We start from the raw sequence: 20346 nt of genomic DNA, 5'->3' as shown, positions 1-20346 counted from the left end.
GTCACATTCTCGCTCTCTCTGCCTGACTCTCCACCTCGACACCCACCTTGGGAATTTCACACAGCAGCTGCCTTGATTTCTGTCAGCACTGATGACACAATCATGGAGCTAAACTCCCAAGTGATTGAGCTGTAAGTGCCAGCCTGTTTTGCAGCAGATGTTCAGATTTGAAGCTCTCGTGGAACACATAAATATCCATGCTTGGGCCTTCTCTGCTGCCACAATTGTAGACAGCTCAGGCAGGTGGGTAACAGGGCAAGGCAGTGGGAGATGTTGCCCTTTATTAGACAAACTGAGGTAGCTGGAAAAAATGCAGACGATCTTCAAAGCACATCAGAGTGCAGAACAGAGCTGGCTTTTCTGTGTGATACCATGGGAGGTTGTTTTTTTTTACATTTAGCTCCTCCATTTCAGGAGGATTCAGGCAGAGGGGCACAGTGTGGTGGCCTGCTGTGCCCCTGAGGTGTACAGACAGTCCAGTTCCCTACTGGGAAGATGTCACTTGTCTGTCCAGTGCCCGGGGCTGGTGGAGCAGTCAGGTTGTCAGAGTATTTCTGCTTTTCACTGTTGAAATCGTGCTGCTGACACAGACTCTTGCACCTGGTTGAGAATCAGGGTAGCCCTGAGTTTTCTGTAACTGCTGCCAGCCCCAGACTCCAGTAATGCAGAAGAGAGACAGTGGAACTTGCCTGGAGCTTGTGTGCAACCAGGTGAAGGCCAAGTTTGCAGTTGTTCAGGGTCAGGGAACAAGTGAGGTTACTCCAGTGCCTGGACCTTTGGAGTTGTGCTCTCCCCTCTCTAGTGGGAATGTAAATTAATGCAGCTCCTTAGCTGGGCTGTTCTGGTGTAAGTGAGAGGAGGATCAGGGCCAAGCTCCTGCTAGAACAAATAAACAACATGTCTCAGGAATGTCCTTTTGTGCACAGAAATGCTACTTGGAAAGGCTTGGGTGTCCTTTACATGGCAGGAGTGCCTTGTGAAAATGGAAATTCTCAGGCTAGCAGTGTCTGCAGATGTGAGAAGCACTGCAGGGGCAGCCTGCAAGAGCCAGAGCTTCTGCCGGGCAGCACAGGGTGACTTTGGGTTAGCACTGAAGAGGATTTTCTGTGTTCTGTGTGAGGCCAAGCCTGGAAGTAGGAGTAGATGTAGGTCAGAGCTGAAATAGCAAAGCTGGTTTCGTGGTTCTCAGGCTGGGAGAAGCGGAGAGTTGCAGTGGGACAGAGTGGAGGAGCAGCCTCTGAGCTGCAATTGCTCTCGATTTACCTGTGCTCATGTTAGGGCAGCTCAGGTCTGGCTTTTGGGAGCAGCAGATTCACCCAGTTAACAGAGCTGTCAAGAACTGATGGCCTCAGAAGATTATTTTCAAGCTGAACTGAAATCCAAAACCTGACTCTTGGCCAGCCAGAGCAGTTGTTAGACAATTACCCACTGTCTCCTCCAAAGCCCTGCCAGACCTTTATAAATAAGGAGGGAAGGGTGCAATTCAGTTTTACAGGCAGCTTTCAACTCTTTGTAAGCTAAAATTCAAGAGATCCTAATTACTGTAGCTGTGCTTGAGTGACAGGGTTTTAGTGTTTCCCTAGGGAGTTATTATGAATCCTCAGAACAGAGAGTGTGTTTCCCCTGCTTTTTTTGTGCCTAGATCCCAAAGTATTGTTCAAACTCTGTTACCAGAGGTACTCACTCCAGATCAGAGGTAAGAGCAGCTCAGGATTCAGCAGGAGCCCTGCACTAACCCCTCGGGGTGTGATGGTCTGGGGCTTTCTGGAGAGTTGCACCAGTGTAACACTGCACGGGCCAGACTGGTGTGAAACCCTGGGACACGTGGATGGAGCATGTCCAGACAGGTTTCCTCCTGGAAGGCAAAAGCAGCAACTTTGTCCTTCCTGGGTCTGAGATTAGTACAGCTCATCCCAGGAGAGTGTGCTGGGGAGTGGGTAGATGCAGCAAACCAAGAGCTGGTGGTCATGGTGTGACTGGGCAGAGGACCATTGCAGTCCCTGCTGTGTCACTGAGAGGCTGAACAGAGCTGGGGTCTCTTCCTCTCCTTGCCACTTGCCTGATCTTGGGCAAATAGTTTATCACCTCCATGATCTTCTGCAAGTTACCCATGAACCAGAGCATGAACTCCCCAGGATAATAATCCCTGCAGGTGACACAGCCCCTGGTCTTCCACGGGGAGCAGCTGAGTGAGAGCACATCTCAGTGACCTGCAGCAGCCAGAGCAGATGGTCGTGTCCAGGGGCCTGGGAGGAGGAGGCTGCTCCAGAGCAGCCACGTGGAGCCACGGGAGGCTGGTCCAGCCCCTGGTGCCAGCTCACAGTGCTGCTGGAGCATCAGTCAGAGGGTTCCTGGCACCACTTACTCCTTGGGCACCAGGGCTGGAGTGTGGCACCAGCCACCAGGCTGTGGAATAGATGTTACCAGGACCTGGAGCCACAGTCCAGTCTGCTCCCAGTTTGTTCAGCCTGAAAGGAGCCTGGGGCAACGGACATCTGAGCCCCAGGTTCTGGTGTTGTTACCAAAGTTCTTTGAAACTTTTAGCAACACTTTAATAATGGATTTTCAGAGCTATATAGAAAATCACCAGGAGTTTTCAAGCTACTTCAGGTGGGGCTGACAGCAGTGGAACTATGTTGTTGGTTTGAAGGAGTGTATTCCATCCACTTCCTCGTTCCCTCAGGCAGCCTGGCCTTTTCCTTAATTTTGCAATCCAGATTTATTTTTCAGTCCCAATTTCCACCTAATATGTCATCCACCCTGTGCTCCTCTCTTAAAACATCTAGTTATGAAGAAGACCCTTTGATGTGGTTTCAGTCTTCCTCTTGAAATCAATTGTGCTAGACCTCTGACTTCTGCCAGGTTTTTGAACATCTCGCTGAGTGCTTCCCTGTGTCTTCTAGGAATCTAAATACTGTTAATATTTGAGACTTGGAGTCTGCCAGGCCTCCATGTCCTGTCTGTGCAGTGACAAGCCCTCAGTGCCTCACCCTGGTTGGGAGGATAAACAGACTGAGAACACAGTGGGGTGGCCTCAGCTCTCACCTCCTCCAGAAAGTGAAACCAGGGTGTGAATGCACAGCATGCAAACAACTCTTCCTCACACCCCTCCAAGCTCTCCTCCCGCCTCTGAAAGGTGTCTTTTAGACAAATCGAGATTCATTCCTCTCAAAAAAGGGCAGGAGACCTTGTTCATGTGGCACAGGCTTCCAGAGAGCACACAGAGCAACTGAGCTGCTGAAAATTCCCCAGTGGTGCTTCAGACCTGGGGCTTTGGAATGGATTTGGAGTTGGAAGAGAGTGCAGAGAGCGGATTTGTGCTGGATGTGGGCTCTCATTCAGTGTCATGCTGTCTTCTTGCAGCTCCTGCAGACTTTTTAGGAAGTAGGAGGGAGGCAGAACATCCTCCCTGGGTAATAGTTTCTGGCTATTTCACTTGGTCTAACAACAAACTACAAAACTCTGCCAACTCGTGAGGCTTTGGAGCAGCCTGCAGGAAAGGTGGCGTTCGTGGGGCAGAGGAAGGTTTCTCTGCAGGGGGGAGCACTGGGTCTTTCCAGGTCTGCTGTGGCTCCTTGGTCACCCACCACCAGACATATCCAGGAGGCAGTTGCTGTGCTCGGGGTCTCTCTGGGTGTAGCTGTGCCTGGTTCTGTTGATGGAGGTAGGAGCAGCCTGTCCCCCCTTTTCCTGCAGACCCCCCTGGGGAGCCGTCCCGCCGCTGCCGGTTGCACTTGCAGTAAATCTGCAGGATCACAAGCCCTCCCTCCCCACCCCCCGACAGCTGCCTTCTCCTGCCAGCTGCAGACATCACCATCACTTGTTGACACACACACTCGCACATGCTGCGTGTTTTGGGCTGCAACATCTGGCTTGCTCTGGGTTTTGTAATCAGAGCCCTGGATGCCAGAGTCTCCCCGCACCCACCGGGTCAGGTGCTGGAGAGGGAGCACAGCAGGGCAAAGAGCTCCTGATTGCAGACGCTTCTGGAGGGAGGGAGACTTTCCAGGTTTCCCACTGTTATTTGAGCTCTCGGCATCTACCCAGGAAGGGCCTGGAGCTGACAGATCCTGGGAACCTCAGCACTGCTCCTGGCTCAGGCAGATTCCCGGTGACGGGGCAGGGATTGGTGGGGGGGAAGGCTGATGATTACCCCTGCTAATCAAAGCATGTCTCAGCAAGGGTATTTGCAGTAAGAACCCCTGAGCCTTTTAGCATCCCGTGTCCTGACACAAGTGGGAATTTGCCAGTGACATCAGAGACTTAAAGCCATGGTGTTCAGCCCATCTGTCTCCCATCCCAGCCCCCAAGGAGCAGCAGCTCAGTGCTGCCTGGGCTGGAGGCTGAGGGAGAGGACGTGGGAAAGGTTGTGAGTGGCTCAGACACAGTGATGCTGCAGCTTCTGCAAGTGCTCCAGCCCAAAGCTCCTGCTGGGGACATTCTGCTGTCCCCCACCCAGCGATCCAGCTTGGAAAGGCAGCTGGTGCTCACAGCCTGCCTTGGGGGGCTGCTTCAGCACCTTACCCTGGTGTGTTTGGGCCAGGGGAGCTCCTGCTCTCCTCCCATTGTTCCTCCATGTGTCCTCCCTGCTTTTCTTCCCCAGTAGTTTAATCCAGGGCAAAGCTGCTCCAGCACCCGGCTCCCCCACCCCTTCTGTGTTTCCTCACTGGTTTCCTCTAGGAGCTCCTGCCACCAATCAGGAGGCAAAGAGATGCTCTTCTGATTTCCTATAGATAAGTGAATGAAGAGCTTGGGTGCTGCACAGTGTCACAGGGAGGCCAGGAAACAGGTACAGCCCCTGGGGGACAGTGAGTGCAGGGGGTGGGGAAGGTGCATGACTGTGCTTGGGCACCCGTGGGACTTCATCTCACCTCTCCCAGCTCCTGCTTTGAGGCAGGAGTTTCCCCATCAGACTGTCAACTCCAGCTGGGGCAGCAGGTTTATTCTGGTGGCATTTTTCTCTTGGTCGCTTTAAATAGACCTTCAAACTGTAGCTGCTGCTTCATTTTGAAAGAGACCTCTCGCTTCCTCAGTGGTTCCCTGTTTTTCAGCCCCTGCAGCATGTCCTCCCCTCCACCTGTTTGCAGCACACGGAGCAGGGGTGTTTCTGCACACACACAGGTTTCCATGCTGGAGAAGAGCTGGTGATCCAGAGGTTGAGATCTCAGTCTCTGCACAAGGCCAGCAGCAGGCAGGCAGGTTTCTCCAGTTCTGCTCCCTCTGGGCAGCAGCCCTGAGCTGGAGAATCTCCTTCCTCAGGGAGATGCTGGGACTGCAGCCTGGTTACTGTTGTTAATATTGGCATTATGGTAGCAGACCCCTCCCTTCCAGATCAAGGCCATGTTGTGCTTGGCAGACCACGTGTGTCTCCTGGAAGGTTCTGCTCCTGCCCAGAGCTTGCAGGCTCCACAGAGCAAAGTGGGGAAGAAATAGAGGCACAGGGAGGGGAAGTGATTTAGGGTGGTTTCTGTTTTCCTTCTTTGCTCCTCAGCAGCAGCACTTGGGCCCTTGCCCCAAATTCAGGCTCTCTGGAAGGGCTGCTAGAGAAGGGCCCTTTGTGGTGAGAAGGGCTGGTGGTTGTACCCTGCAGATCTGTCTGCCATGACCTGCTTGGCAAACAATATCTAGGATAGCATTTGGCAGGGGGTGGGAAAATCCTACCCCCAAAATATCTGAGAGTCTCTCAGGGAGGTCTGGGAGGTCAGATCAGCCCTACAGGTGAGTGTGTCCATTCTCCACCTCCAGCTGAGCCAGCTCAGCCTCTCTTACCCTTTTTTTTTTTTTTTCATTCCCCTTTAATTTTGCAATTAAGATTTATTTCCCCGCTCAGATTTCCCCCTTCCACCCTGCGCTAATTCATTACTTGCCCTGCACTCCCTTCCTGACACTCTGGATTTAGAACATGTCTTCTCATGTGGTTTCCCCCTGCCCTTTTGTGGCCTCGTGCACCTTGTGCAGAGCTCCAAAGAGGTGAATTTATGGGGGGGAAATTTGGGGCTTTGCATTTCTGCTGAGGCATGAGCCATCTCGTCCGTGAGCAGCCGCAGGACTTCCCACAGCCCCCAGACACTGCTCCCCTTTCCCTCCCCAGGCAGATGTGGAGAGTCAGAAAGATTTTCATGCTCCCTCTGAGCTCATAAATCAAGAAGGCTTAATCTCCTACATCCAGGAGTCTGTGATGAGAAAATACAGATTCCCCCTCCTCTCCCCCCCTAATTTCCACCACTCCCTTCCTCCTGTCTTTCATATTCGCGGCACATCTGGTGTGTGTTAGGCTGCCAGCTGTTGCATTGTGCAGAGTGATTAAACCATGTGGGAGGAATGGGGAAAGATTTTTATCTGGGCATTCATGAGTCTGCATTACAAGCCCTTTTTTCTTTAGCTCTCCCCAAGAAGAGGTCATCTGGAGTCAGGGACAGTGGAATGTAAGAGAGGTCTCGTGCACCTCTGTGTCTGCTCAGTAAGAAATAAAAGATGTTTGCATGAATGTACAGGTGTTGTCTTTTGGGCTGTAGCCATCACCTTAGAACTATACCTAGAATATTGGCTGGTTGCAGGAACATCTTGCAAGAAGTGATCTTTGAACACTGCTAGTTTGGCTTTGAAGTCACTTGGAAGGTGAAGGATTCATATCCTAGCGTGGGTGCCCGGGGGGATCTGGTTTTCGGTTCATTCCACTTCTCCCCCTGCAAGACTCCCACACTTCTCTCTCTCATCCCAAGCTCCTGGATTTCCTAGCATCTGGCCAGCCTCTTCATCCTCCTTGCTTCCCTGTCTCCCGAAGGCTTATGTGGGGTTTGGGTAGCATCTGTTGCTGCATCATCAGATGCTGCTCTAACAGTGTCACTGCGGAACATTTCCTGCGGCAGGTTTGGGGAGCCCGGGGCTGGCAGGGGGGCTGCTGCAGGGGCTGCCTTGGGGGACCCAGGGAAACTCCTCTCACAGCACAAGGACCAGCAAATTCCCCCAGGTGGAACAGCTTTGCTGGGATTAGCACACCTGAGAGATGCAGCTGGAATATATGCTTGAATCCCAGCCAAATTTGGGTCTTATTTGGGCTGAAGAACCCTCTGAGGTACTTCCCTCTGCTGACAACACCGGGAATCTCTGCTGTCGGTGCCCTGATTGTCAGTGCCCTGCTTAATTTCCTGCAGTGAGATGGGATGAGCATAATCCCTAGGAGTATAAAGCCTGGTGCCACCAGGCAGCAAGAGAAGTGTTGCTTTTCTCTCCTGAGTACCATGATCTGACCGTCCCTCTGTGGGCAGAGGGGGCAGTTACTTCTCTTCAGGGGAAATTGGTAAGAAGAGCCCCTGCTGTGACCACACCTGGCCTGAGTGAGTCCCCTCTGTGTTTGCTGCTGCCAGGGCTCCACTGGCCACCATGAGGGGAGCAAAGAGACCTCGGAGGTCGGCAGGTCGGAGGTAAAAGGCAAGAAGTCCTCAAGCCATGGCAGCAGCCACAAGGGGAAGAAGACGGGAAGTGGGAAAAGCTCCGTTGGCTTCAGCTCAGCTTCATCCAGCGGGACCTTCCAGCCTGCAGGTAAGGGCTGGAGGAGGAGCAAGAAAGGAGGGGAGAAGGGCGGGGGGGATGTTTTGCTTTGCTCCTCTTTGATAGATCTGTAAAGATCCCTGCTCACCAGCCAGAGCAGTGACACTTTGCTGGTGGCTGTTTCTTTAACCCCTTGGACAGAAAGGGAAAAGTCTTCTTGCTGCTGATCTCACGCCCAGAGGGAAGAGCCCGGTTGGAGGAGTGTTACAGCTCCCCTCCTGTGCAGGCCTGCTGCACTGCAAGGGGAAACGGATCCAGATGTCTGGGAGGAGGGAAGGGACAGTGTGTGCAGGCAATATGGGCAGCACCTGCCCTCTCCTCCGTAGGTGGTACTGTCTGCAGCAGTGCTTGGAGGAGTACTAGAGGAGAGACCTGAGCCAAAACCTGATATCCAGGCTCCCCTGAGCTTTGAGTCAAAGCCTTGCAGGGCTCCCATCTGCTCTCACCTTGCCCAGCTCTTTTTTGAGCTGCTACCCTCATGGTTAGCATGTTTCATCTCCTTGGACCCTGGTCGGGGCTGGAGGGACCGTGGTGATGCAGGGCCTGGGGCAGCAGACACGTGCACATCTGGGTGGGATGAAGCTGCTGGTGTGGACTTCTCGTGCTTGCTGGAGAGCATCAAAGCAGTGGGGGGTGGAGCAGGGCTGGAGGGCGGCAGAGAGGTCCTTCAGGTCGGTAATGATCCCGTGTCAGAGGGACTGCTTTGTGACCGTGCTGCTGTTGCTTTACGGGCTGAGTTGCTGCCACCACAAGCCTTCCCTAGAGTCACTTCTCTTCTGCTTCCCCCCAGGTACCTCCTGCAGCACCTTGCAGTGCCCCCAGGACTTTGTGACGTTTCCCAAGCTCGAGCAGGACGACGAGAAGTACCGGAAACCTGTCTCTTCCTCCTCTTCTTCCCACTGCTCCCCTCTGTATGAAGGCCAGAAGGGGGACATCTTTGAGCAGAAGGTGATCTTCTCAGGCTTTGGGTCCATCATGCGCTTCTCCACCTCAGCTGTGAGCCAGCAGAGAGGCCGGGATGCTTCCCCTGTGGACTATAAGGCCTCCAACCCTGTCAGTGGCCCCTCGGTGGGCACCAGTGGGAGCAGTGGCAGCAGCAGCAGCCACAAGCGGATGCCGTCCCTCAGCATGGAGGAGGGAGAGGTGCTGAAGGAAAAGAAGCACAAGGGTAGCAAGAAGAACAAGCACGGGCCTGGCAGGCCCAAAGGGGGCAAAAGCAAAGAGATTTTGGGTGCCCAGCTGGCTGGGTCCACCTCTACTTCTTCGTCACCCTTCTCTGGGGGCTCTCTTGTGAGCTCCAGCGTCAGCAACTCTTCCCGGTCCTTCAGCCACACTGGGAACCTGCCCAGCCTCAGCATGGAGTCCCCACTGCTGGGTTCAGGTATGTTCCCCCTCAGGGCTCCAGGTGTGCACTGCTGTCCCAGCTCTGCTGGTGTTTCCATCACGCTTGGCTGGTGTCTGGACCTGTCTGCACAGAGTCCAGTCCCTTTCCTTCCATCCCAGGAGCTATAAAAATCCACATCTGGGTCTCCCCTTTCCATCTGGGCCTTTCTCCTAGAATCTCCTCTGGGGCAGCTTCTCTGTCACCAGAGCTGGGCTGCAGAGCTGAGCTGGGGGGCATTTCAAACCCTTTTTTAGGCTCAAGTGCTGGGAAACCTCAGATAAGCAGAGCTTGATTTCCAGAGCAATGGGAACAGCCGCAGCCTGACCCCAAATGAGGGACTCTCACAAGTGGTTCAGGTTTAACCCCCTTTTTTAAAAGCAAAACCTCTCATCTTGGTCTTACCACAGCCACGTAGGGTTGGGAGACTGGCACATCATTAACTCTGCTGAGAGGCTCCCAGCTGCTCCCAGCCTGAGCCCCCTTCCCTGGCCTGGCAGGGGTGAGGGCAGCCAGGACCTGTGGCAGGAAGGGGTTAAGGCAGCAGGCAGAGGAGGGGCTGAGGTTTGACACTGCTCTGGCAGCACAACTTGTCATTGGTCTATTGTGGGTTGTTTGCAGATGCTCCAATTTAGGTCAGACTGCAAGAGGGTGTGTTGGGGGGGGGAGGCAGGATTTTGTTGTGTGTGCCTGGGAGCCCTGGCTTGTCTGCACCTCCTGAGAGGAGAGGAGCTGCAAGAATTGATGCAACTGCCATAATCATAAACCTTGAGCCGTTTCTTTTTGCCTCCCCCTATATGGAACAGCAAAGGGGTGTTTCAAAGAGCAGTCGGGCCCTGCTCTCCTGCCTGCTTGTTGTCCCGTTCTTCTCTTGTGGAGCGATGCTGGCAGGGCTCTGAAGGTCCTGCCTGTGGGCATTGCCCCTTTCCTGAGCCCCAGGGAAGGGGTCCCCTCCCTCATTAGCAGCTCTGCCGGCCCTTCTTTCTTTATCTGTGCCCACCGTGGTCCCTGGGTGTCACAAAAGGGGACAGGTAAGCTCAGCAAGAGTGTGGTTGGTCCCTTGACCAGCGTGAGCAGCAGAGAGTGGGGCTCTGGGTCCTCTGTCCCCTTCTGCCATGGGTGTATCGGGGTGTGAGGAGCAAACGAGGGGGCAAGGCTGGAGATGTTTGTGCTGCCGTTGGGCAGAGGGGCTGTGGGCTGTGCCCCCACTGCAGGGCAGGCCGTGGGACACGGAGCTGCACGTGGCACTTGGTCCAGGTGCTCTGGTGCCACCTCCCCTTTCTGAGATCCAGCCCTGCAGAAAAGCAGCAGCTTCCAGGCCACGGATGGGGGATCTCTAACGTGTCTCCTCCCCTCGCAGGGATCTACACCAGTAACAAGGACCCTATTTCCCACGGGGGCGGAGTTCTCCGAGCTGTGTGCAGCACCCCGCTCTCCTCCAGCCTGCTGGCACACCAGGGAACCTCCTCTCTCCCCCAGCTCAACCGCTCTCCCTTTGCTAGCACCATCCCAGCGTCCTCGTCCTCCGTCTCCACCACGCAGGTGAGAACATCAGGACCAGGAGAGGAGCTGTAGCTCAGGAGGGAGCAGTCACCCAGCAGGGCCAGTCTGTGGGCACAGAGGCTTTTCCACTTGGGAAACAGCTGCTCTTCCTGCAGGTTGGAGTCTGCAGCTTCCCTTAGGGGTGGGTAGGCAGATGTAGGTGGGTTCGTGGCCTCTTTTGGGGTGGAACTATGACCTAAAAGGACTCATTGCTTCCCATGGACTGTTCAGGGAGCAGCAGCCTGGCTGTTCCCTGCTGCTTGGCTGGATCCTGCCACCAGTGCCAGCCCTGCCCTCACCCTGCAGTACAGATAAGTGGGTGGGAGGGTCTACACCTCCCAGCTGGGTGGGCTGGGTGTGTGCCAGGAGACAGAGCCTTGTCCTGTGTCAAGAGCAAACTGGGAGGGGTGTTTGACAGGGAGGGGAGAGCAAGTTTTACAGCCTCAAGTGTTCACAGAGCTTATTGAGACCTGTTGGCTCTGAGATGGGGCAGGGAAGATTGAATGTGTGGAGTTCTTTTTAACACTCACGAGCAAGCTGGGTTCAAGAGTCAGGAAGAGATGGAATAATGAAGCTGTTTTCCTCTTGCATTTTTGGGAAGTAATTTCTGTCCCTCCTTGTTTTGCCATCTAGGTGTTCTCCCTGGCAGGTTCAACATTTAGCCTCCCTTCCTCACACATCTTTGGAAGCCCCCTCACCTCTGGGCTGTCCCTCAACCCGCTCCTGAATCAGCCGGAGAGCAGCCGGGCAGGTACGTGAGTCAGGAGGTGTGTGAGTCTGGGCTCCCACAGGGGTCTCCCTGGAAGAAACCAGACAACTGCATCCATGGTTCTCTAGCTGCTCATCCTGCTTCCTCCCATCCCACGTGTGAGAGAGCCAGGGGCTGGGAGACGTTTTTCCCTGAGGCAGAGGGTGCTTGTGTTTGCCTTAATATACTGACCTGCAGTCCTGCACAAGCACGTTTGCTGGTGTGTCCATTGGACAATGTGTGTTCCTGGCCACGTGCTAGAGCAGTGCAGGGATGTGAAGTCCTCCCCTGCAGGAATGTGGTGTCTTTTTCCACACTAAAGCTGAACAGACCTAGTGAGAACTGCCGAGAGCTTTTGCTTGTGCCAAGTAAGTTGAAAGTTTTTGTGTTGGGGTTTTGTTTTTTGGGTTTCTATTTAAATCAGAGAGAGCTCACACTCTAAGTTTTCATCTTCCATTTCTGTTTTGAGTTACTTTCTGCCCTTCCCCTTTGGCTTTGTCATGAATGCAGCAGCATCCACTGTTTTCAGTTCTCAAATACGAATGTGCCAACGCTGAATTATTTAAAACTGCTCATTTTTTCCTACCAAGGCAAATGCATTTTTCTTGGAAAATTGCCTGGTTAATAAGCAGGAAACATGAAGCAGCATAAGATTGCTGCTTTTTTTTTTTTTTCCCCAAACAGAGTGGGCCTGGTTTTTGGTTTGCACCAGCAGCTAAACAAAAGCACCCTCCTGATTTTCAGCTGTTTTAATTAGTGGTGCGACTGAATCATGCTCCCCTAGCCCAGAAACGTTGGCAGCTCAGCCTGTGGGGTGCTGAACTGGGGGGTAAAACTGTGCCCAGTGTCACCCTGAGTGACATGTAAAACCCAGAGTCCTCATTAGAGGTGGCTCTGAGTTCTCTGGATCATCTGACACCAGTGTGCATGCCTGCATGTAGGGCACACATGAACGTGTGGGCTCACTTCTGCAAGCCCATGGAAGGTGCCTGGCTGTCTCTCCCTGTGTCCTTGGCAGCATTTTGTCTGTGTGTCCCTGCTGGCATCTGAGAGCCACGGGAAGGGAACTGCTCAGCTGATCTGTGGGAGTCAGGGCCACTTCATGGGAGCTGTGAGTCAGGAGTGACTGAGTCACCTGGAACTGAGGAAAGAATGAGGTGATGCAGAGTTATCCTTCCCTCGTGGCCATCGTGATGACCCACTGCCCTTCCCCTCTGCTGGTATTTTGGCAAGGTGCTGACAGCAGGAGGAAGCCATTCCACTGTCAGGAATAGCCCTGGGGTTCAGGAATAGCCCTGGGGTTCAGGCCCAACTCCGAGGCTCAGCAGCCTGGGTTCTGCTCCAGCCCTGCAGCTACTAATGGAACAGTCATGTAGGCAAAACCCAACATAGAAAGTGCTCAGAGAAGCCTGATCCTTAGTTTCCTTTTCCAAGATCAACTTGGATCTTAGAAGCTTTTGTCTGACTGGGATCTTATAAGCTTCAGGATGTGTTTTTTCCAGTTCCAGGCAGCCTTCAGAGCAGCTCCTAGTTTTTGTCATGTTTAAGGTTTGTCCATCACTGTCTCCTCCTGCTGGAGCTAATGGTCAGAGGGTTCTAAGCCAAGTTCTCTTTTTCTCTTTTTTTTCCAGGGGGATTAATTAACATGTACTAAACCTCCTGTGTGAGGCCATTTTCACTTCAAAGTGTGGTGACTGCTTCACTCCCAAGTCGTTAACAGGGTGGTTGTGGAGTTTTAAGTAATCCTGCCTTGCCTCTAATTCAGATTACCTTTCCTGAGAGTGTCTGTGTAGACACATCCCACGGAGACAGATTTTTCTTGCAGACAGGGGAACTAGCAACTGGTATCACTGATGCAGGTTGATACCAGGTGCCTTTGGCAGTACAAAAAGTCTGATTCTTATCTCCCACTCCCTTAGCTACTGTCTAGTTCTTCCTCCCACGTCTTGTCCTGGATCCTGCCTCGTTATGATGACAGGCCAAATGTATTTATCTTCTCTAGTTGTTTTTAGGCCTCTTTTTCATACTTGCTGCCTTGGAAAGTGCTGTCTCTGTGTGATAACTCAGTCATCAACAGGGTGGTGTGGGCCAGGAGATAACTGAATATGGAGCCTGGTGCTGTTGCAGAAATCCAGCCTTGGATGTAAGTGTGCAGGCTCCCTGGGCTGCAGGCAAACAGCCTGACAGTACCAGGTCAAAGCTCATTTTATTTGGCTGCAGGTTAAAACCTGTGGCAGAGCTGCACACGGAGGGCTGGGGGTGTTTTTTGAAGGGTTTAGTTGGTCCTTGGATGGAGACAATACTGAGAAGCACTGTGGGGGTCTGACTGTTCCCAGCCCTCTGGGAGCTGATCATGGGTTGGAGAAATTAGGAGGTTCCTGTGCCTTGTGGTGTCCTGAAATCAAGATTTGTCTCCACATGGTGTCTTATACTGGGAGGCTACTGTTGACTGGCAACTGCTGGTCACCTCCAGAGAGCAGTGGCTTCTCCCCAGGAGGGAGGACCAGTTGATGGCCAGGAAGACATTCCAGTGGGGGAGAAGGAGTGGAGATCCCACTCATACCTGTCTGTAGAGCTGCTGAACAGCAGCTGCGTGTGCTCGTTCTCAGCAGGAGAAAAGACTGCCAATAATGAATGCCCTGCTCAGGGCATTACACTGTAAATCACAGTGTTCCCTGCAGGAGACTTCCTGGATTCTTGCACATAAGAAACGTCTCTTATTGTGTGAAGAAGAGGAGGGGCAAGTCAGCCAGCTGGTGCAGGCTGTAGTCACAACATCTGACACGTCCCAGAGCGAGGGGAATGTGTGTTCACAGGCTGGCAGGCTCTGGGGATGGAAAGCAAATGGCAGATAAATCTCCTCTTCTGGATGACTCTTTGGATGGGAGATGCCCTGATGGGAGATGCCCTGATGGGAGATGCCCTGATGGGAGATGCCCTGATGGGAGATGCCCTGCGTGTGCACAGCAGCTCAGTCCCCAGGTTGCTCCTTGGGGCAGCGAGATGGGGCAGCTCCTGGACGCAGCAGCGCTTGGTGAAGCTCTTTGGAAGGGAGCGGAGCAGCTGGGAACGCAGCAGGACTCCGGCTGGGTGTTGGGAACGGCTCTGGGAGGCAGAGGGCTGCGTGGCACTTGGAAGAGCTGGATGGCAAAGCAAAGTGTCCTCTCCCTGCCCGCAGCTTCGCAGCTGAAGGACAAGCTGCGTTTTGCCCGCGTTCCGGTGACAGCGACACGGACACGCTCCCGGTGCAGGCACCGCTCGGCGGCTCCGGTCCCGGCCGTCAGGAAGGGGGTTGGGGGGTGGTGTCCGTGACCTTCCCCGGGTGACATCGGCCCCTCCCGGTGTGGCAGCGGGTGACGCGGTGACACGCGGCCCCTCCCCCGGCGCATGCGGAGGGTCCCTGCGCTGCTCGGTGCTCCCATCTAGCGGGGACCGGCCCTCGGGTGACAGTCCCGGGCACCTGCCGGGGCTCGGTCGCCTATGAACGCGCTGCCTCTCTGTCCCTCTCCCCACCCAGAGCCTGACCTGGAGGACTGCAGCTTCGGCTGCCGAGGGACGTCGCCCCAGGAGAGTCTCTCTTCCATGTGAGTCTCCTTCGGGAGTCCCCGCCAGCGGGCACGGGGGTGGCTCCTGGGCACACCGGGACCCCGGGAGGGGCGGGATGACACAGCAAGGAGAGGGAAGGAGCCTGGGGGAAGTAGAGGCAGCTCCTTCTGGGAGGGGAGGAGGCAGGTTTGCTTTTCCAGTACCCACCGGGGCTAAGAGGGATCATCTGAAGCGAAGCGGGAGGCTGAGGCTGGGAGGGATGGGGCAGGAGGCAGAGGGGATGTGGGGAGAGGGAGCAGGGGCAGGTATGGGCTGGGGAAGCACCTGTGACATCTGTCTCCCCAACCCTTGCCCAGGTCCCCCATCAGCAGCCTGCCGACCCTCTTCGACCAGACGGTGTCGTGCAGCAGCAGCGGGCAGCTGGAGAATGTCCCCCAGGCCACCCCAAACATCGAGCAGCTCCTGGAGAAGCAGGGCAATGGGGAAGCCGGCGTCAACAGTGAGTCACTCAGGGCATGGGCTGTGGGAAGGGAGGTCCTTGTGCGTGTTTGTGCGGGAGCCAGCTGGGATTTTGCCCACGGGCAAAGGAGCTGGGTGGGGGACAAAGCACTAGTCTGTGCCACAGGGGAGTAGCTGGCAGAGGGACTGTGTTCTGGGGCCAGCCTCCTCCAGCGTGTGCCAATTGTGGTATCTCCTGTGGGTCCCTTTCTCCTCTTCCCTCTGTCTCCCATTTTCTCCCCTGACCCTGTGCCCCCTCCCCTGCCTGTTCCCTGCAGTTGTAGAGATGCTGAAAGCCCTGCACTCGCTGCAGAAGGAGAACCAGCGGCTCCAGGAGCAGATCATGACACTGACAGCCAAGAAGGAGCGTTTGCAGCTCCTCAACGTCCAGCTCTCTGTCCCTTTCCCCGTGGTGACCAGTAGCAATGGCCCGGGCAGCCAGGCCCACTACATCCTGCCTGCCAACGGTGAGAGGACCCCTGGGAAGCACCATCCTGTGCCCTTCCAATAGCAGTGCCCTGGGGTGGGCAGGAGCGGGTGGCAGTGGGGAGGATCTGACCCATTTATGGCTCTGTAGCTCCTGGCAGTGTTCACTGTCCCTTGCTATTGCTGTGGCAACGTCAGGCTCCACCCCTGACTCTGCATCCTCACTTCTTTCCTCCTTACAGTCTGCAACAACGATTCCCTGAGCATCAGCAAGAGCCCCCCGTGCAAGAACAGCTTTGGGATCGAGAACTCGCTCTCCACTTCCTCTGAGGTACACTGGCCACCACATCTGCCAGCCAGCTGGGGAAGGGACTCGGGGAGGGGACAGAGCAGTGCAGCCCCAGTGCTCTGGACTCTGAAGTCCAGCTCATAAAACCTTGTAGTCCAGGCCCAGAAATCAGGTGTCATTCTCTGGAGTGCCCCTTCTTCAGTTCATCTCAGTGCTGAGGGTCTGAGTGGAGCAGCCGAGGCTGGGAGTGTGAGGTGGGAATGCTGCTAGGCTGTTCTGGCCACACTTCTGGAGATGCAGCAAAGCATATTGTGGGACCCGTCAGAGCACACCCCTCCTCTTGCACTCACAGCCCCCCCTTCCCACCTCCAGCTCCTGCCTGAAGCACCCTGGGAGCTGAGCTGACCTTTCACAAGCTGCCCCAAGGCCGATGCTCTTATGTGCGTTTCTCCCCCAGGACCCTCACTCAGGTTGTCCCAGCAGGAGCAGCTCTTCCCTGTCCTTCCACAGCACTCCTCCACCCCTGCCCATGCTGCAGCAGAGTCCTGCCTCGTTACCCCTGCCCGGGGTGCAGCAGGTGAACGGCCTGGCCAGGGTGGCAGGCAGCGGGCTGGGGGGAGGCAGCACTGCCAGCCACAGCCTCCCCACGGTGCCCATGGTGGACGGCCTGATGGGGACCCTGGCAGGAGGTCAACAGATGCCCATCAACGGGATCCTGGGGAACCTGAACGGAGCTCAGGCTGCCCAACCTCCAGCCCAGGCGACGGGCCCGCCCACCTTGCAGCTCTCCAGCAGCCTGAGCAGGTGAGGACGGGGAGCTTGGAGGGTAGGGGACAGCTCTGCCCTCTCCAGCAGAAGCTCAGCCCCGGGAGAGAGGTCCTCTGTGTGCAGGAGCAAGGTGGGCTGTGCTGACATCCCCTGCCCTGCTCTCCTTGCAGCGTGCCCAGCCTGAGCCCCCTGACCGAGCAGCAGCGGCACGTCTTGCACCAACACGAGCAGCAGCTCCAGCAGCTCCAGCAGCTCCTGACTTCCCAGCCTCTTAATCTGGTAAGTGTGCCTCCTGGCACCTCTCATCTGGTGAGCTGTTTAATGGGAAAGCCTTGGAGCAGAGAGCAGAACTTGGGGCTCCCTCCCTCCCATGAATCCCCTGCCCACGGGGCTGCAGGAATCATGTGCCTTTTTCCTTGGCTCCTGGCTGCTGTGGGTGGAGGGAGGAGAAGAGCTTTGGGCAGGAAGGTGTGGGCCCTCCTGCAGGTAGGGAGATGGGGATGTGAACTTTTTTTTTTTTTTTTTTTGTACAAAGGAAAAAAATTTAATCTGGGTTTTCCACAGCCTGAGGGTGTGAGAACATGGTAAGGCTAAGCCACCATAAAACCAGGAGTGCTGTTACCTCCTCCAGCCATCTTTGAATGCAAATCATGTCTGCTCCTGCTGCCAGAGCACCTTGGTCTCGGGGCTTGCAGATGTGCTGAGGCCCACAGGAGAAGAGGAACTGGCTTGAGGACACTGCTTGAGTTTAGAAAGAGATAAGCACCAAACTGTTAAGTCCTGAGGCAGGTGAACCGTGTCCAGGCACATCAACATGGAGAACTGGAGATGCCAGGGGGACTGTGTAGGTGGCTGAGGACTTTGGGGTCAGAAAGAGGACCAGGCAGCTGTTCTGAGGATCTTGGCTCTCTGCCTGCATCCTCCCAGCTGGAACAGCAGCCCCATCCCAGGCTGTTGTGGGAATGGCTGCACGGGGTGGATGGTAAACAAGACCCTGAGTGTGTGAGAGCTGCATTCACTTACCCTGCAGAAGGCTCCGTGGTGTCCCCTCCCCTGCCGTGGGCTGCAGGATCTGCCCCCAGTGCCCCTCAGCAGAGCTGGGCTCCTTCACGTCTCCCCTGGACTTGGCCCGTTGCTCTGGGTGGCTTTCTGGGTCAGGCTATTTATAACCTGGGAAAAGTGAATTTCAAAGGGCTTCTCTTTACAGCAGCTGATGTCACCGTGTCATCAGCTGTATCCCTGTGGGCAGGGGAACAATGTCAGCTCTCAGCCTGCTGCATTGGTCGATGGTTGCTATGGTGATTTCCACAGTTTGGTTGGATTTGAGCCCATCCCTCTGGGGGCAGGTGAGCCCTGGCCCTGCCCTGGCCCTCGTCCCCCTGGCTCTGGCTCCCCCACACCAACCCTGTGGGCCAGGGCTGTGCAGAGGGGTGGGCTGAGGAAATCAGCAACTGGTCTAGAAACTGAGGACGGGGAATGATGCCACAGCCTTGAAATCGATTGACTGGAAGGAGCTGTGCAGACCTGTGTGCTGCAGGTGTTGGGGAGGGCTGGCTCATCCCACGCTCCAGGAAAGCACAGGGTTGGGAAGGTCATAAGGCTGCTAACGAGCACAAGAATGACTGCTCCTCTCTCTGCCTACAGAGACATGATCAAGGGGACTTTTTCCCTGTCCCTGGGATGGAGTGTGCAGATGTGGCTCCTGGCTCCTTTCTATTAGGTGTCACCCTTTCCCGCAGCCCTTTGTCCTTCCTTTGACTTTCTCTTCCTCACCCTTCCCTGCAGGAGCAGCAGGCCCTGGTGTTCCAGATGATGCAGCAAATCCAGCAGAAGAGGGAGCTGCAGAGGCTGCAGATGACCAGCTCATCCCAGCTGTCCATGACCAGCCTCCTGGCAGCCACCTCTGCCCCCCTGCACTCCAGCACCAGCGCCCTGATGACCTCGGCCCCTCCGCCGCCCCCCAGCAGCAGCTCCCTCATGGCCTCCCTCTCCCCCCAGCAGCTCAACCCTAGCAATGCCCTCATGGCCCCCCAGGCCACCCCGCCGCTCAGTGCTCCTGGAAGCAGCCTCCTGGCCTCGGGGACAGGCATCCCACCCGTCCTCACAGCACAGACTAACCCCTTCCTCAACCTGCAGGCCGATGGCAACACCCCGAAAGGAACGGTGCGTATGCTGCTAGCGCTCCCCTAACCCCACGGAGCCTGTGGTGCTGTAGGTGCTGCAGCCCCAGGGAGACACGGTCTGTGCTGCAGTTCCCACGGGGGAGCAAGGGCAACCCAGCCAGCATGCTCCATCCCTGAAGCTGCACCCCTGACTAGCCAGTGCACCTCCTGATCCCACCTCCGAGAGCATCCCTGGGGCCCAGGCAGGGTCATGGGTCAGCACAGAGGCTCCTGAGGGGCCCTTCCGTGGGTGTGAGTGTGTGTGTGTGTGTGTGCAGAGACACAGCAGAGCTGCTGCAGGAGCAAGGCAGAGCCAGGCTGTAGAGTTGTCTCCAATAACCCTAAGACTCGGATGGGACAATGTGCCCCTGGCAGCGCTGGCCCTGGCGGAGCCGCGGGGTGAGATACGGAGGTGACTGCGTGTTGATACCCAGGGGTTAGAAGGAGTCTTGTACCCAAGAGGAGAGGCTGGGGAGAGGTTTGCAGCCTCCCTGTAAAGCAGCCTGGTTCTGGAACACCAGTGTCTAGGGACTGATGGTGTGACACTTTGATCTCCATCCCTCCCCTGGCCTGTGCCTGTGCCCAGAAGGTCCAGCCCTGGTTGGTTGGAAACATGTAGGAGCCAAAGGCCAGGGTTGAGGGGCCAGGTTGGCCTGAACTGAGCAGAGAGGGAAACCTGGGGCTCCCGTGTCTCTGGTCCCAGAGGAGCCTGAGAGGTGTCAGTGACAGGGCCAGGTCTGCAGCACAGCAGGGCTCTGCTCCTGCCCCCTCGTGTTGCTGCCCATCCGTACTGATGCCTGTCTCCTCTGCCTCTCTTTCTGTTTGTTTCTTAAAGAGCATGAATGACAAGGGAGCTCCTCTTACCCAGGACAAGGGCTAAGCTCCCCCCTCACCCCGAACAAACCAGCAGCCAACTCCTCTGACCCAGGGGAACGTGGCTTTCCACAGTCAACACTGACACTGTTAGAGCAATGAGCACAAGGCTTCCAAGAAGCGTTTCCAGCCGCTGGGCAGTGCCAAGAGGTGCTTTGGGAAGACACCGCGTCTCCGACCGAGCCCGCGTGTCAGGAGGAGCAGAGCTGGGGGCTGCCTGCCCCCCTGCTCCTTGCCACACGCCCCGAGTGAAGCTGTTTCCCCGTGGAGGAGTGAGTTCCCACCACCAGTCTCCTCCCTGCCTTGAGGGTGGGTGTTCCCGTGTGTGTGGCCCCCCCAGGCCCAGGCACAAGAGACCATCGAGCATCCTTGGCCATGGCCCTGGTGGGGGGAGGCCCCTCTGCTGAGGGGTGCAGAGGAATCCAGCAGTGCCCACGGATGTGACACAGCTGGGGAAGTGGGACCTGGTGGCAGTGCCTGTCTGCCCAGAAGGGGAGGTTCAGAAGAAGTCCTGGAGCTGAGATTTCTCACCTGCTTTTTCACCTGCTGGGCTCTTCGGATG

At 55.7% G+C, this 20346-nt stretch overlaps 1 protein-coding gene across 2 annotated transcripts in view; it reads left to right on the top strand.

The window, feature by feature from the left end:
- The window catches only part of MLLT6 (MLLT6, PHD finger containing), a 41949-nt gene extending 21603 nt beyond the window's left edge, over nt 1–20346 (top strand). For both annotated transcript variants that reach the window (XM_051640299.1, XM_051640298.1), the window contains exons 9-20: nt 7368–7542; nt 8342–8932; nt 10293–10474; nt 11108–11225; nt 14740–14806; nt 15125–15267; nt 15545–15733; nt 15935–16023; nt 16439–16785; nt 16920–17028; nt 18535–18912; nt 19747–20346. In XM_051640299.1, coding sequence (XP_051496259.1) covers nt 7368–7542; nt 8342–8932; nt 10293–10474; nt 11108–11225; nt 14740–14806; nt 15125–15267; nt 15545–15733; nt 15935–16023; nt 16439–16785; nt 16920–17028; nt 18535–18912; nt 19747–19791 — 2433 coding nt within the window. In that variant the 3' untranslated portion in view covers nt 19792–20346. The remainder of the gene's footprint in view (nt 1–7367; nt 7543–8341; nt 8933–10292; nt 10475–11107; nt 11226–14739; nt 14807–15124; nt 15268–15544; nt 15734–15934; nt 16024–16438; nt 16786–16919; nt 17029–18534; nt 18913–19746) is intronic.

The sequence above is a fragment of the Apus apus genome, chromosome 25 (assembly GCF_020740795.1).
Source record: "Apus apus isolate bApuApu2 chromosome 25, bApuApu2.pri.cur, whole genome shotgun sequence".
Lineage (NCBI taxonomy): Eukaryota > Metazoa > Chordata > Aves > Apodiformes > Apodidae > Apus > Apus apus.
This window is presented reverse-complemented; position numbering and strand designations above follow the sequence as displayed.